Source organism: Aplysia californica, unplaced genomic scaffold (assembly GCF_000002075.1).
Source record: "Aplysia californica isolate F4 #8 unplaced genomic scaffold, AplCal3.0 scaffold00070, whole genome shotgun sequence".
Taxonomy (NCBI): Eukaryota; Metazoa; Mollusca; class Gastropoda; order Aplysiida; family Aplysiidae; genus Aplysia; species Aplysia californica.
The window spans coordinates 1,169,696-1,187,404 of NW_004797340.1; the positions used below are offsets into that span (position 1 = coordinate 1,169,696).

Here is a 17,709-nt window from a genome sequence, read left to right on the forward strand (position 1 = left end):
ACGGCTAGCGTAACGCTTCAGTGATTTAAGTCACACCGTACTTCACCCAGACCCAGCTATCCCCTACTTTGTCCTGTTTCCATCTCCCACGGCGTGGCCGAGGGGTTGGACCAGGGGTTGGACCAGGGGTTACCCTGGTAACAGAAAAAAAATGTGATTCTTTCTTGAGTAAAGAGAAGGATGTTGTGGAAACAATAACTTCAATAACAGCTACTTAACAGCAAAACAGACAGACAAAAATAACAGAAAGAAAGAAAGGAAGCAGAACTTACCAGTTGCACCCTCCAACAACCTGCACCACAAAGAAATTTTGAAAAGCAATAAATAAAGCACAATACTATATATCTATTTAAAATATTATGTTTATTTCAGGTTTCAGCTCCTGCTCAGAGTTTCTATGGCAAACTGAAACACAAGCAAACATATAATGTGTACAAACCCAAAAATACACACATGCAGGTAAGCATTGATACACAGATGCATGAGTACATACGTGCCCACACGCATGCACACACACGCACGCACACACACACACACACACACACACACACACACACACACAAACACACACTCACATACACACACTCCCACGCATTCACAAATACCCCAAAACACACAATCATCTCAACTTCCTCTCTCCAACCCATTACCTGTTATCATTTTATTTTTTCTTTCCTGCTGACAAAAACACACCTGGGTGAAATGAGGTAAATCTGGGTAAAGTGCATTTCCCAAGGACACAATGTCACGCCTGAGGCTCGAACCCCCGAACCAGCAACCTCAAGATTACAAGTCCGTAAGCCTAACCACTAGACTACCGACACCCCAATAATAATAATAACAAAACAGTAGACCAAGAGAACAATACACAACATATTGAAGCTCAAGGTGCCCAGTCACATTTAAAAATATCACAGACTTATTTTGTTCTTTTCTAAGTTGAACAACAAACTTTCAATAAAGGCAAAAAAAAATAAGTTTCAAAAGAAGAACTGAACTGAAAAGTACAGTAAAAAAGAAATTGGGCTCTTAAGGAAAGAAGGTATCAAACTTTTAAAACAGAATAAATGGACATTCAATAAAATAGGAATTAACTCTCTTTCAAGAAAAGAGGAATTGAACTTTCTATTAAAGATGGATATTGAACATTGTTAAACTATAGCCATTACTTGCTATATGGCGTACTCTGCTGAAATAAATTTTTCAATACACATAGTACAAGCAAAGTGTGTAACATATGAATGATGATACAGTATACAGGGTTCACCAAACTTTTTTCAAAGTACCCCATTAGGCTGGATAATTGAGGGGATGCCAAGCTCTGGCCAGATAGAGAATTTGTTCAACACAACACACTGATGATTTGATGACAGATTTATCATATTAAAGCCAAGCAAGAATGTGATGCCTTAGCTAGAAGTTATGACGTTTGTAAACAGCACATTTAATTTGCATTGTAGAATTCAATTAAATTTAAACATTTGGAGGACACAAGGTTCTGAGAATGCTTAAAACACATCTTCCAAACTGTTTGTCCCAAATAATGGCATGGTGACATTAGTGGCATGATGACAAGCCAGACCCACTGACCTCAAGCGCCGGACATGATCAACAGACCGTAGTTTGATGACCCCTGAGCTAGCTCATCCTTATTTCTTAAGGGGCCTTTCTATTATAATGCAGAGTATATATGGGAGGGAAACAGATCCTACGGAAATGCAGTAACTGCTCTATGATTACATCCCTTTGCCAGCAAATACAGGATGTTGATTTTACCACAAACACAGCCTTAGTATCAATGGTGTAGTGATTAAGCTCTTTGCCACAGCACCCAGAAAACTTAAGTTCAATTCCTGTTTAGGAATAATTTCTTTCCTGTATTACGATCTTCCTGGGTTGGCAATAAATAGCAAGGTAGAAGCCCCCCTCCTACATGATCTAAACTTGTGTTGATGGGAGCATAAATCACAACCTACATTAAATATAAAACAGAAAAAAACTGAAATATAACACAGTGGTGGAAGTTTATCTCTGCTTATCTTCCACATTCTGTGGCTCTGACTGTGCTGTCTCTCTTTTCATAAAACAAGATAAGATAAAGTAAGTAAAGTACATCTTTATGGTCCAGAAGCTGGCACATTGGTTTGGTGTCTCACACCACACACACACACACACACACACATACGCACACACACACACACACACACACACACACACATACACACACACACACACACACACACACACATGCACACGCATGCACACACACACATGCACACTCATGCACACACACACACACTCATATGCTTGCATGCCATCCACAAACTCTCACACACAGACACACACACACACATTCTCTCATCAAACTTGCACACATATCATTATAAAGTAAGTTAAAACAAATACACAGTACACTGTTGCAATAACTAATCTACGGTTGCATCCCTTGGCCGCCACATGTGGACAGAGCGACAAGTTCATAACAAAAAATTCTTCATCTGATCTTTTCTAGGAATTAGACATTGCTTGTGAGTGGAAGGCAGGTGCTCTTGCGTGGTTTGCTCCTTCTTTCCTATAATTTAATCTATCACCATTATTTCTCCTCCTTTTTTGGGTGCATTTTTTGCTCTATTGTAGCATCTCTAATCTTTGGAACTTTTATGACCTAAAAGTGTTGCAGGTGCCGTAAAATGCTTACTTAAATAAAAAATGTTGCTTTCCGGACCTTTGTGCAATAAAATACCACAAGCATAGTGGAGGAATCCCAACTCATCATTCACATACTGTAGGTCCTACAGTGCTGACTTTCTGTTGACAAAATCACGCCGAGGCCAGTTTCTCGATGACTTTCTTGAAGGTGTTGGGGTCCTGGGCGCCGGAGAAAGCAGGCTTCCCATTGATGATGAAGTACGGGACGCCTGGAGGGAGACAAGACATATGAAGGTAGTTGTGAGGTGTGCTGACAAAATGAGTTATTTCTCACAGTACGTGAATGGCGATATCTGACGAAAATTGACACGTGTCAAATATGTAGATTTTTCAACTTATGCCATACTCTTCAAATTTAACATACATGTCCTTGATTATTTCATATGGTGTGCAAACTCGACCTAAAAATTATATGCTGATATCTTGTCTTGTCTGATGTAGCAAGCTTATAGACCAGCATGAGCCGTTGTATTCAACATGCTCAAAAGTGGAAGGTTGACAACAAGCAGAACAAGAAAGAGGAAAAGACAAAATTATTACTGTGTAACACCAAAATGAAGTTTGACCTCAATAGTACATTCACATCATTTACCATAAGTTGCACAAATATTTAAAATACACAAATAAAAATATGTATATGTTCATGTTTACAATACATAACAAATGACCCGACAGAGACGGACTTCAAGACAAAAGAAAAGACTTTAAGCAAGTCCAATCGCGGCTCTTCGACAGGAAAAAAAAATCAGGGAGCTCTGATTTTATTACATTAATTGGCAGGGTCTTCAAAAGGACTCCAAAAAACCTGCACATGTTGCAGAACCAGGCAAAAAGTTTCAAAGTCCACTAAATCTTACCATGCACTCCATTCTGGGACCAGTTCTGAGCCTGTCTCCTGATGCTAGCAGAATTGCTCGGATCGTCCAGGAATTTCTCCACTTCGGCGGTGTCGAACCCAACCTCTGCCGCAATTTCCAAAAGCTGACTCTTGGTCAGAGAGTCTCCGTCTGTGAAGTAGCGCTGGAGAAAACAGAGAGAGAGAGAGACAAAGGGTAAATACCATTTTTTTTTCAGGTAGGTTTTCTTAAACCTCCATCAACACAATTTTAATCATTTAGGAGACAGGCTTCTGAATCTGCCCGTCAGGGCCAACCCTGCTGAAAGGAAATGAACATCCCAGCAGAAAACTGAGATACTCCATAAAAATGTTCTCACTACTCAGATCTTGAACTCCAGTCTGATGACAGTTAAGGGCCTACAGCTACATTACAGACACCAGTAAACAAAGGGTGAGTTAGTTAATCACATGGTAATATAGATCACAAGATGTCATTTTAAATCAACTTGAATATTTTTACAGTACATTTCAACCATTATACTTACGGATTATAGAAATAATTACATACAATTGAAATTGTCTAAGATGACCACCCATTGTCAAGAACAAAAGTGGTTGTCATATACAGGTAGACATCTTACACAGTACATAAAAATGGTTTTTAAAATTCAAATGGGGGAACGAGAAGTGACCATTTGCACAAGTGACTGTCTTGGACAGAGTGTCATTAGAGCAAGTCTGACTGTATTTCTAGAATTAATCTCTCTTTTTTTTTTAAATTAAAAAATCTGACCATCACTGATGCCATAACTTGTCCACAAAATGGAGCACCCCTCTGTGTGTGTGTGTGTGTGTGTATGTGTGTGCGTGTGTGTGTGTGTGTGTGTGTGTATGTGTGTGTGTGTGTGTGTGTGTGTGTGTGTGTGTGTGTGTGTGTGTGTGTGAGTGTGTGTGAGAGAGAATGTGTGTTGTTAAATTATGGTCTCATAATGTACTTTTTCTGGGCTTTTTATTTGTCAGTTGAGTTGAGAGATAATTTTGCTTTGTACAGAACTTTTAAAAACCTTCTTGAGATTAGGCGCTATATAATTTTCCTTTACAATTATCATAATATCAATACCAAATAAACAAATAAACTGACAATGAAAAAAAAACTCAATCGAATATGAACAAATGAACAAAATTTGAACCTTTTTCAGAACAAATTTAAAACCGAAACAAAGCTTATTAGTTTGTAAGTCATCCTCTGCTCATCTCTCTCTCTCTCTCTTTCTCTCTCTTTCTCTCTCTCTCTCCCCCCCCCTCTCTCTCTCCCCTCCCCCCCCCCTCTCTCTCTCCTCTCCCCCTCTCTCTCCCACCCTCTCTACCTCCCTCCTCCCTCCCTCTCTCTCTCTCTCTCTCTCTCTCTCTCTCTCTCTCTCTCTCTCTCTCTCTCTCTCTCTCTCTCTCTCTCTCTCTCTCTCTCTCACACACACACACCCTCTCCCATTCCCTCTCACTCTCGATTTCGATCTCTCTTTCTCTCTCCCTCTCCTTTTCTCCATGCCTCTATTCTTACCTTGAACAATATCTCTGCCACTTCGTTTTGTTTCTCTCCCCCATCCTTATGAGCCGCAAATTCCAGCAGAACGTGGGACTGCACGGTGTTGGGGTAGATGGGTGCCTTGTAGGTGAAGTCAATGCCCACCCCTTCACCAGCACGCTTCAAATGAACAGTCCTGGAAAGGTGGACATTGTGACAATAGAGTAAAACCTTCATATAACGTACTCCCTTCAGCTCCAAGATTTTGAAAGTTTTAGGGAATAACATATTGGCTTAATCTTTTTTAAATGGCAGTAACAGGTAAAGTCACAGAGTAATACTAATTCACTTTATTAATCAATCCCTCCCCTCTCTTCACATGTCCCCTCTGCCCAAATTACAGGGGCTAAAACAGCACCCATGCATAATTGATGGTCGGAAATATGAAAGACAAAGGATCTTGATTTAAACAAACTCTGACAAAATGATATAAAGACACATTTCTTGTATTTAATAGAAGGAGACTAGCTGAAGAGGCTAATTGTAAGGTTTGATTGAAACGTTGATTTTGGAGAGACCCTGGCATTTTTATATCATCAGCCAGTAGTTTACTGCTGAGTTCAAAAGTTTGACAATTTTTTATTGCCATTTTAAATTTGTGGTATATCTCGAATGTGCACAAGATATAATGTTCTATATGTTGAAAAAAAAAAGAAAGGAACTATACATTATATTGGTACAATTTTTTTAAAGAAATGAAACAGTCAGTGCTCTTTCCTGAAAAAATATTGCTTTTTAGGCTTTAAAAAAGTTGAACAGCTTGCTGATGAAGTCCTCTATAAATACTTTCTCCTTAAACACTAAAACAGTGACCAAAGACCTTACCCTGGATCATTCATATCTCCACCAATGGGCTTCTTTTTGGGAACCCCTTCAAGGGGGTGGTCGGGCCGGAGCAGAAAAGGCTCCCATCTCACTTTGAACGAGTACTTTGAGGCAAGGTCATTCATCGCTGACTCCAGCTTTCTCTTGCCGACCCAGCACCACGGGCACATCACATCGCTCACAATGTCCACTTTGACCTCGGGCTTCTGACCAACTGCGTCACCCATAGCGCTAAAAAGTCTCTTCACAGGCTGCAGCCCACAAACTCTGTAAAAGGATGATGTAAATACGTTGGTCTTAACACACATTTACTTAAATATGCTATTTCACTAAATATATATTTTTTTAGTAAGAGTTTTACGGCGCTCGCAACAGCATAAGGTCATGCGCGCGCTAACTAGTTTGATTCTTCTTTCAACAACAAATGTGATCAACAGTTACAGTGATTGTCTTTCTGTGTCAGATTACAAGTGTTTTTATGCATCCGGAAGGATTGTTATCTGTTAATGGGCCAGTATGCGTGAAATGTGTCAATGTCTTAAGTCCTAGCCATAGAATTTTAAAAATTTCGTTTCATTGTCCATTGCCTAGAGCCCCCATGGAATGGACGCTATAAATATACTATAATTCAGTCAACTTTGTTATCATTCTATTATTATTATTGCAATATCGTTATTATAACTATTATTATTATTATCATTATTATTTTTATTACTATTATTATTACTATAGTTCTCATCAAGCATTCGGTAACTCAAAGGAGGATATTTCCTATCACCAAGGAAGAGAGCAGAATGTCGTGACGTCACAGACAACTTCTCTAACATCATAGTCAACCTCCTTCACAACAGGGACCAGTGCCTATCTCCTGAAGGCAATGATAATGGGAAAATAGTCATATGTGTGTTTTAAAAAATATCAGTACAGGAATGATATCTGTTTTAAAAAAAAATCAAATCACCATGAGTTGCCTATATTCTGTAAGCAGTCACCAGATAAGTTTATTTCGACAATGTTTAGATTAGAAAAGATTTATAATTTTTTTTTAAAATACCATCTGAAAAACTCCTGAGTATAGTAATGGTATAACTATCGCTTTTTAGTACTTTTCTTTACTCTCACAATGTACAAAATGTTGCAAACAAACTTTTAATCACTAAAATCCCTTGAAAAGTAAAGGGAAAGGTAAAAAATATGTTTTACGCAGAAGTACTAGGCCTACAATTTAGACATAGCTTTCAAAGAGTTGAAGTACTAAAATTGACTCAGGACTTTTTTAGAGCTCTAGTGAATGTTCGACAGGGAGTATGTTTTAAGCGGAGAAGTTTAAAACAGGTGTTTTACTATACTTCATTCTTTCATATTGATCCATTCCATTTTATTCATAGATCTACATCAAGATCAAAAACATTCTAGAGTGGATTTTATGGAAAAATGTTGATTAAAGGTGCAAAAAATATAAATCTGCAGTTTCCAAAGACTCTTGAGCTATTGAAATCAACTTTTTCTCGCTAATTTTACCTCTGAAACCAGGCAACACCACTCCTTCAATTGTAAATTTAAGTCTCAACTTCAAAATTCAAGATGAATGGTTATTTTTTTAATCAAATGCAAGGTAAATAAATGAACAGCCTTTAAGATGATACCAATAACTCCATATATATGCCCAAAAATTTACCAGAGCCTGATTCTACCGCGTCGAGACACAAATTAATTGCCGAAAACACCGTGACACAAATTAATTGCCGAATGGTCAGCTTGGCCAAACAGTGTGATGGACGCAACATGACAGGTTCATTCACTGAAGGACTAACAATAACGCCAGGTGAGCGAATAACGATGGCTTCGCCATGGCATCAGGGGCTGACATAATATAATAATTTTATCAATCATGACAATGGCCATCATGAACAGGTTTTTGTCAATAATAGAACGCGTATATAGTCATGGCAAGTTTAACTACACAATACTAGAGCACTCAACCTAAATAGGGCCTGTACTTACTTGGTTCTAAGGAAATTCAGTTTGGGCTGTTGTAGAGTAGGCCTACACAGAGCAGAGATGTGGCCTTGAATCCAAGTCCAAAGCCAACAATAACTTCAACAAGCAAATTATGTAGAAACTTCAGAACTTAGGCTGTTCTAAGCGTCTTAGTCTTGGAGTCTCGATCTTGAAACTGTAAACGGAAAGTTTTCATATAGTGAGTTTCTAATTAGGCAGCGGCTACTCGGGACTCGAGTCTGAATAGCCTCCCTTTGCTATTCGGACTCAAACTCAAATGCGTGTACTGGATCTGAAGCGGACCGGCAATTCAACCTTCCCTGGTTTCTACGATCTGGCCCAAATGTTGGACACAAATTAAGAAAAGTATTAGTGACGTCAAAAATGCACAACAGTCGCAAAATCTGAAACACTACACAGCCAAGGCAAACAGGGAAACGGTAATCTGAGCTCAAGGCAGTGAAAAAAAATTGAAAATCGACATTTCAGAGGGGGGGCTCTTGTGGCCAAGAGATTAAGGCCTCTCATTCAAAGGTCCCGGGTTCGAATCAGGGTGGTGACCGAAAAATTTTCTTCTCTAAATTTGCCTCCTTTCATCTCCTTTCCTGCTCTCTAGCATTATTCTGTTGTCTGCTTTCGTCTCCACTTTCTGCCCCCACCCCCCTCACCTCCTTTGCTCCCCTTCTCTGGGCTCTTAACTCTTTCTGCAGCCTTTCTACTGCTACTCCTTGTCTTACTAAGTACTGTCTTTCAGCCACACCCCTGATCTTGTGGAAGGAAAGATCTTCACCGAGGCTTCTCGGACAAGGGCAAAAAGTCTTGTAGGTCTACTGTGCAAGTTACCCATGTAAAGGATCCCTTGGTAGTTTAAAATCGATAAGGCAAAATTTGAAGAAAAAAAAAAAAGGTTTCAGAACAAGGATTGTGGTAGTCTAAACCCGCTTACTTTATTTGACGAGAAAGAAAAAATCCTTCATCAATTGGAAGTCCAGTTCTTCCAAAGAGGACAAAAAGTCAGTTATTCAAAGTAACACGCACTGGAGTTTGAGTCCAAATAGCCATGGGAGTTGTTCTAATAATTGTGAATAACCTATAATAAATATTCAAATTACATTAGACTACAACCTTCCAAGCGAAGTCCTCATGGTTATAACAAGTTAGATTTTTCTAGATCGAGATCTAGTCTAGACTTTAGAGAGAGCAAATCACTCAAACCAAAATTAACTTTTTAAAATTTCACTTTCTTTCGACAGATGATCGCCAACATCTAGAATCTAGATCACGAGAAACTGAGATGAAAAAATTTTGCTGCTAAGACTAATAGTAATACTAGATCTAATAGTACAGTTGACTATGCTTACAGATGTTGTTGGGGGACCAGAGAAAGGATCGCTAGATCCAAAGTTCGCAACAGCCGTTGAAAGAAAAAATCAAAGAAAATAATCCCAATACTCCACCTCACTGTAGAGTTAATATTGGGGCACTTATCATGTAATAAGGTTATCAAAAGTATCATGCGGGAGATTGATCCCTAATAAGAAGGTTATACAGTAGTCTCCGCCTAAGATCCCACCGCTTACGATCCCGGTTCGCTTAAGATCCCGGTTCGCTTAAGATCCCGCTGTTTTAAGAAAACATAATTTTTACTATACAAAAGTAACCCCTAAGACCCCGCTCTGATTCACTCTGAAGGTCTACCTTCGGCTAAGTTCCCGCATTTCAGATCATAATTTGCGGAACAAAAACCCGGGCGGGACAGCCGATCAACCAAGAGTGAAAAGTTGAGATCAATAAACTGTCCGTCGCGTCAAAGATCAACCACTATCGTGAATGTGATTACATACACGTTGTAAAACTCGATGAAGCGATAAATGTTTGCCCAAGACGGGATCACACCGGGGTGTGAACTGACCGACACGTTTGTTTTCCCCGATCATCGCACTCACACCTGAACTCTCCCCCTAAACTTACATCACTCGCTGGGTGGGTAGGGCCTACATGTTCGCTCCAGGCGGGATCACATTGGACTGTGAACTCTTCCCTGACCATTGCAGAAGTTGTCTCTACTCCCAAATTTGCGAGACAGACTAAATTTTAATTGGTGTGTAACGACAAAGGCGGTTTGGTGGGGGGCTCGGTTAGAGATGGAAAGCTATAAATTTTCGACAGTTAAGGGGGAGGGGCAACTGGATAAGCGTAGATCTTGAGACTCATGATAGGATAATAAGTGAAAATGACGCGCCTCATCCCACTATGCACTGTGATAGGCCATCACAAGGTTAACCACTCTTTGCTCGCCATACGTCATAAACCCACCAAGCGGTCACGTCAGTTCATTTTAGAGTGGAGGGAGACCATTTTATCGATTGTGAGCCTTAGCATGGGTCACCATAGATTCTTCCCTGGGTTCGTCAGTTAAGATCCCGGTTCGCCTAAGATCCCGCATTTCCTTGCTCCCGAGCACCGGGATCTTAGGCGGAGACTACTGTACAGTAAGGTTCTTGCTCGCTAAGAGTCTATGCCTTGTGACTGTGTGAATGTGCGTATTACAAAACATCATCAGGTTCATCAATGCTAGGTCAAAACTCCACGAGAGAAACATCGTTAAAACTGTTATAATAAATATCTTTACTATAAACTATATGGGCCCGGGATATGAATACGCATCACTACAGCAGCCGCACTCGGTACAATCCAGGGCTCCCCTTTACCCCTTAAACCTCTACAGATTACCCCCTTAAAGTTTTGGTGGTGCGTGAGCGTTACTCTATAAAATTTCATTTCGGGGGTTTGCATACGCTTTAAAACGTAGGTGGTGTGCGTCTGGCAATCATCATTTTCCCCCTTCTCTACCCCGAAGTCGAGTCAATGATTTAATAACACATCCACACACATGACACCGCAGTCACCTTTTGTCTGTGACTCTGTGTCAGAAGCAGTGGACCAAGAATCTACTTATTACTTATCAGCTGCGCGATGTTTCCGGCGACACCGGCCTGCTTGAGCAAAGAAGCTCCGCCCACATTCTGGTCGCTCGCATTATATTTGCGGTGTCATGCCTTGAGTTTACCCTTGCCGTGAGATTACCCCCATCCTTCTTTAACACACTAGATCTAGTAAACATGAATAGTCCGCCATCGAAAAACTGGGATGGCTCTGAAGAATAATGAATTAAATTAGTTTATTTTCCAAACCTGCCACTCATCCCGAAGTAATAGGGATATCCAGATTTTCCACCCCAAATTTCAAGCATCATGATTTTCCCGATTTTGATCGCGTGTATCCCCATTTTTTTTTTTGTTCCGTCTGTTGTGCCGGATTTTTCTAAAATCTTACTCTGCCTTCTTTTTTTGTAAAGGGAAGCACTCGTTAAACTTTTTGTCAGCAGAAACTCGGAGCACCGGAGCACTATTTTCCAAAATGTCGATGCCGAGTTTAGTAGTTGTGTTGGATCTTTATTGAACACACGTGTTCTTTCAAAAGTACATATGTATAATGGAAGTAGTATTGGTTAGGCATTCCGACTTGGGACATTCTCAAGACCTAGGCTCTAGATCATTTTCGCTTTTTTTTTAAATTCAACTCACAATTCTCCGACGATGGCCTGATAACTGTATTATTCGTAGTTCTGCTGTTACTTTCAAAACAAGCTTTGTCCGAGTTCTGATTAGTCATGCCCGTCATCAAGACCTATCAGTAAAACGTGACATGACTCCCACCGAAGTGAGTTCTGCGTGTGTCGGGGACTGTTGACGGGGTCAATTTAAGTTCATGCACACTGGCTGAAGCATCTTTCGGGACTTATCCAGGGTGGGGGCGTGTAAAACACTTAAACTAGGAGCGCTAGACGTGATACTTCAGGATTTTAAAAAAAATAATGGTAAAACACACACAGGCACCCGTATGCGCGCGCGACACACACACACACACACACACACATATCTCAGGAAATTTCTAAAGTCAGTTTGGCAGTGACCTTGGAGATTTGTCGTTGATCCCAATTTTTTTTCACCAACCCACTGGGATCCTGACTTTTAGATTTCATAGATTGGCAGTGGCAGGTCTGATTTTCTTTGTGTATTAATACAGTCGGAATAGACCCTTTTTGTTTGTCAACTTTATTTTATTTTTGATTGGCTCAACCACCACCCTTCCCCCCTCCAAATGGACACAACTCTAATTGTAGTCAATATTATTTGCTGTTACAATGCAACAATAAGTTAATTAAAAATCGTTAGCATTCAATCATAGTAATGGTCACTCTGTGTGTGTCTGTGTGAATGTGCATGCAAGTTTTTAAAAGTTTACATGCAAAAATTCTTACTCTATAAAATTAGGAGATAATTGACTGTTGTGTTACCCTTTAAGTTTCTAAAACCAGGGTTTAAATACCCCTTAATACAGAGGACCAAATGGTGAAGGAACCTCTTAAATCGGTCTGAAAAGGGGAGCCCTGTGTCAACCGTTTCAATTTTAATTCAATTTAATTCAAATTCAAGAGCTTGTGTTACATGGGTGCCCGTTCCACGGAAGAAGATTGCAACATCCGAAGATCTCTACAACTGACTTCGCTTCAAAAGGAGTTGACTGTATTAGCAACAGTCTTGTCTTTACTTTATTGAACTGCAGTAGATATCTATAATTATTTAAATATTAGATCTAGATTCTATTTGATTCTACTTTAACTCACCAGAAGCAGACAGGACTAACTCCTAACGTTACTCTGCTGTGACTGTGCTTTTGGACTTTGACAGGACGGTACAGTGCAGAAGCCTTGCATTTTATACTGCGGTACAATTATTATGTCAACTCACCTGCACGGCAGAGCAAGTCTATGTTACGTTAAATGACCTCAGAAAATGCTGAGTCAATAGTAGGCCTCACAACTGAGAAATTTAAGCAAATTGATTCATCATCGTTGAACGTGAAAAATCAAAGTTGTTATTATATTTTCAACTTTGACCCTTGATGTGATATTATTGTGTACTTTGACCCGATTCGTTTCTTTTTCACTTCACTTTTTTCTTTTTCATTATACATTGCAATGGTGTTCGATTCGCTGTCTAACCTACGACATGCACGTAGGCCTTACACTTGTCTTTTGTAATAATGTTCGGCTTGCCTTTAGATAAAAAATATGAGATACTCGGAAACACTAAAAGCTCAGATCTTGGTACCCGGCCTATTAATTCTACCCCGGCCCAGAATCACAGACTGATTCATCAGCATGACTCGACAGTATTTTAGGCCTACACAGGTGCTTGCCAAACTTTTATTTATATAGTATCGCCGGCGCCTCGTTTTGCCCCGACTTTACGAGGCAAAAATTTTCTCTCCCCCCCCCCTCTCTCTCTCCTCTCTCTCTCTTTCTCTCCCTGTCCCAGTGTGTCTGTCTGTTTGTCTGTCTGTCTGTCTCGAATCTGTGTCTCTCTCTCTCTCACACACACACACACACACACACACACAGGCAAGCGCACGTGCGCGCGCACATACACCCACAGCAACAAAAACACAATCATCCGAATACACACAGAAGCCCACGAACATACATACGCCTATAAATACATGATGTATACACACACACACAAGTGTGTGTGTGTGTGTGTGTGTGTGTGTGTGTGTGTGTGTGTGTGTGTGTGTGTGTGTGTGTGTGTGTGTGTGTGTGTTACCTGAAAGGGAGAGATCGAAAGAGCTAGAGAGAGAGCAACGTAAAGTCAGGAGCAAACCACACCAGAATACCTGCCAACCACCCACGTTCCCATTTCCCATCATAATCTTTCGACAAATCACATACAAGGGGGGATTTCACAGTACAATTGCATTCATTTATTCATGTGTGAAAACAAAGGCGTTGAGCAAAATACGAGATCAGAGAGAAATATAATAATGTGATAATATTTAAACAAAGGACAAATTAATCCCAAAACCGGAAAATCTTAAAAATGGCCTCCCAAAACACATTCCCACAGACTGAAATTAAGTGAAATAATCAAAATCGTTATGTCTAAATAAAAGCAGAGAACAATTTAAAAAAGAAAATAATCAAAGAAGAAAGCTTTAATAGGACGAACCTAAAGAGTTCCATCAATCCCCGACAGTGACAGGACCGAGCCAAATGGGAGGGAAGGAGACCCTAGAAAACTCCTTGAAGTTCAAGAAAAAATCTATAAAATAATTTCCCATCTTGGGTAGGCCTATTATGGATTAAAATGTAATGGCCATGTGTACATCATAGACCAGCATGATACAAACATATAAACTGAGCTAATTGGTTTGATTTTATAAATTGTAGGTGTTTGTCTATCCCCTAATGACACAATTTAGATCATTTAGGAGGCGGGCTTTTGACACTGTCAGGGCCGATCCAGGCTGAGAGCGGTTCAACGTCCCACCAGAAAGACAGAGAAACTAAAAAAAATGTTCTCCCAACTCTGGAATCGAACCTGGGTCTCCTGAATAGGACAGGAAAGCACCTAACGGGTATTTCAAAGAGGCCAGTGAAGAGAATTGTGAGTCCATTGTGACGTCAATAGGACACAGAAGAAGACGCCCATACAACCAGGAGAATCAACTGGTCCTCTTGTCACTTTCCAACAGGAAAGGCGTACAACAAATCATATTTGTGTCAGAAGCTGATTTTTTTGGGGGATAAAAAAGCACTGCATAAGGGCAAGACAACACATGAACTTCAAAAGTATGTGGTAAAGAAAAATAAAACACAGGATTTTCATTGCCAAATACATGTATGTTGACGCCTTGCTCATCATAGTCATATGGGTAGAGATATATAGATAATATAAGTCCTATTTCAAATAATAATTATAATAAAAAATAGCATATGTATAGCACACATCCCCGTTCTATGCGCTTTACAATGTAATATATTACTACCTCAGCAGACACTAAAACACTCCTGGAGCTTCCTAGGAATCATACAGTGCAGACTGAGGACTGCATGCACTCAAACAGTATCAATCTGACAAAATATAGTGTAAAAAATCTTTGGGTGCGGTAAAACTGCAGTCTCTTTGACTCTGATAAATGTCACATGGTGAGGTGGGTTTGACATTCAATTCAACATTAGAAGATTATCCAAAAGACGAGACTTCAGATTTAAAAGTCTGTTTCGATAAAACTGTTCAAATTGATATTGTCTATCAAAAGGAAAGAAAAACAGCTTTTTCTCCTAAATTGAGTTTTTTACATTAGAGAAAGAAAACAAAATACTAAATAAAAATTGTAAAAGACCAAAGCCTACCAGTTACATTTTCTGGCCATAACATACATTTCAAAAGTTCAATATATACACTGTTCTATGATTTTCTTTCTATTGTGCTCTTTTATGAAAACGGTCTTCCACTCAAGTCTTTTTTCATCCTGGTCTTCAAATGTCCTGAGAAATATGGTACCTCAATGCGTCCAAAAGTAATACCAGTACAATATTGTACCGGGTTATATTTAATGAACACGTGCTCAGAAGAATGACAGAACCATAGCACCAGTAGACTCTGACAATATAAGCAAAAATTAGGGCTGGGGGGAGCCAAACAAACAACAACCCAACAAAGGATGGCCAGTAGTACTGGAATACTCAAAAGAATGAAAAGAAAAGAACTTTTTAAAACTTCTGAACATTCTGGTTACGCCAATGTGTACGGAATTATCATTCCCAGTACTTATCCTGTTTATGTCATGTATGAATGCTCATCTTCCGCTTTGTGCACTTTCACGAGTGGCTGTTTGTCGATTCACAGCAGATATAATTTTTCTTCAAATATTGTTTTAAAGATGTTATTTAGCCAAATGAACAACGAAGAGTGAAGAGAAATTGTCCTATCAAATCAATAGATGACAGACTTAAATTGATAGAAGAAAAGGTAATTCCAGAAGGTAAATCTTTTTTTTTTTTTTATAGTAGAGGGTTTTACAGCGCTCGCAACTGCATAAGGTCATATGAGCGCCAAGGGGTGGGTGTCAACAGAGAAGTCTTTACAGGGAATCAGACTTAGACTGCTCACCTCTCTAGCTTCAACAGCACAAGGTCTGCTTCGACTATCAAGGCACCCCAAAATAGAAGGTCACAAGAGAGTGACAAACATACAAAATAAGTAAAGGAAAATGACAATAGTAAGGATCAGGAAAGAAAAAACAGCAGTTCCCTGTTGTAGATCAGGCACAGTTATGAGCGTGACATGAGTCAGCCCATTTACAATTCTACTATGCTTGAATGAGAAATGTCACCCCTTTGGAAATGGCCTAAAGACACTTCAGTCAGTGGCATTGCCCCGGGGGGAAGATTGTAGTAGGTAAATCTGTCAACGATCAACTGGCGGTTGAACAAGTCTTACCCGATGCTAGATCTAGCCATGAAGACGGTCCCACAGACTATCAAAAAATGGGTGCCTCCAATCGTGGTATTCAGACTGATGTACAGAGGGAGTTTGAAGGTTTGAGAGACAGTTTGTTGAAAGTAACTATGCCCCCTCATTTAAAATTGAAAGAGTCATCCTTCGGGATTTAACAAGGGGCAAAGCCTACTCTCAAAATAATATAAAAAATGGCTCGCTACGCCGAGACTGCACTACGTCATCTTTCAGTTCTGTCTACACGTCAAAGAGACGATAATGGATTCTTTTCCCCCACAGAGGAGGATAGGAGGGCATTCTACACTGTGTTACCAGCACAACAACAATTTCTTCAGGCAGAGTATGCAGCCCGCCCTGGTCGTAAAAAATACATTTGATGACGAGACATCCAGACTGTACCGGTCCTCCAAGAATCACTCGTCTGCCTTCAATAATTCTTCATTGAACAACCTGAGAATTGCAGCGGACCTGGCAGCAGCTAGAGACCGGTTGGTCGCTAACTGTGGGTACCACCGCCCAGGCAGTCGCAGATTCCAACAATTTCGTTCTAGTGGTGGCCGCCAGTATAGATTCCAGCGGGGTCGGGGACCTTACACCTCTGATTTGATGTCACCCGGAAACAGAAAGGGTGAATGCACTTTTTCAGGACAATTGGACATTAGAAAACAACTTTGTCAATCTTCCCTTCCGACTATTATCCAAAGTGTTGACACACATAGAAAAAAACCTCCCAAATTGTGGTATTGATTATGTTCTACAGCCTTTGGATGGATGTTGGTTTGGAAGGAACTCGTGAATGTGTGCAGGTGCGGAAGTAGTAAGGCTTAACTTGTATTAATTTGTTTACTGATAAAAAATTATATAGTACACTGTGGCGTACCTTATGTTTATTAAAATCTATGTTAAAGAAATTAACAGCCAGTTTTGATCAACATGGATTGTTTTTTGCACTTCTAAGATGGTGTATACATTTCTGGCCTTACAAATAAGGACTGCTTACATGAAAATAACCTCAAAATCATTAAAACACCCCATAATCAAAGACTTGAAACCTAATGAAGGGACAAAATATATAAATAATGAGAACAATTTTACACCTCTTTCGAATCAAACTGATTGTTAAGGTGGCATGATATGCACTCCATTCAAGGAGACAAAAACTTCACAGTCCATGAAATCCTGTCTAATACAATGGATGGCTGGGGTTGAATCAAAGAGGATGGAAAAGAACTCTGGTCATGGCAGGATGTAAGTACAAGCATAAGTATACTAGATCTTCAGCCCTTTATATAGTCTCGTTTCAATTAAGTAGATGAAAACAAAGACTACATACACCCCCCAGTACATCACCTGGCAAAAAATCACAAAACAACGCAACAACAACTACA

General features: G+C 39.8%; 1 protein-coding gene across 2 annotated transcripts; it reads right to left on the reverse strand.

Moving 5' to 3' along the window:
- Nucleotides 1-2,606: 2,606 nt before the first annotated feature.
- Nucleotides 2,607-12,937, reverse strand: LOC101847642 (uncharacterized protein YwbO). Of its 2 annotated transcripts, none has more exons than XM_005093829.3 (6): nt 12,770-12,937; nt 7,959-8,130; nt 5,955-6,221; nt 5,106-5,265; nt 3,567-3,729; nt 2,607-2,918 (listed from the first exon to the last, which is right to left on the reverse strand). In XM_005093829.3, exons 3-6 carry the CDS (start codon nt 6,179-6,181, stop codon nt 2,821-2,823), a joined length of 648 nt encoding a protein of 215 aa, XP_005093886.1. In that variant the 5' UTR covers nt 6,182-6,221; nt 7,959-8,130; nt 12,770-12,937; the 3' UTR covers nt 2,607-2,820. The 2 variants fall into 2 exon arrangements, with proteins under 2 accessions (XP_005093886.1, XP_005093887.1); XM_005093830.3 differs by lacking the exon at nt 12,770-12,937 and adding an exon at nt 12,646-12,754.
- Between the last annotated feature and the right edge of the window lie 4,772 nt (nt 12,938-17,709).

Bases quoted from the DNA above. Each gene is read 5' to 3' on its own strand.
- LOC101847642 (XM_005093829.3), bottom strand. From the start codon at position 6,181: ATGGGTGACGCAGTTGGTCAGAAGCCCGAGGTCAAAGTGGACATTGTG. The intron at 5,266-5,954 runs GTAAGGTCTTTG...CCACCTTTCCAG, and splicing joins GGAGATATGAATGATCCAGG to GACTGTTCATTTGAAGCGTG. The intron at 2,919-3,566 runs GTAAGATTTAGT...GTCTCCCTCCAG, and splicing joins GTCCCAGAATGGAGTGCATG to GCGTCCCGTACTTCATCATC.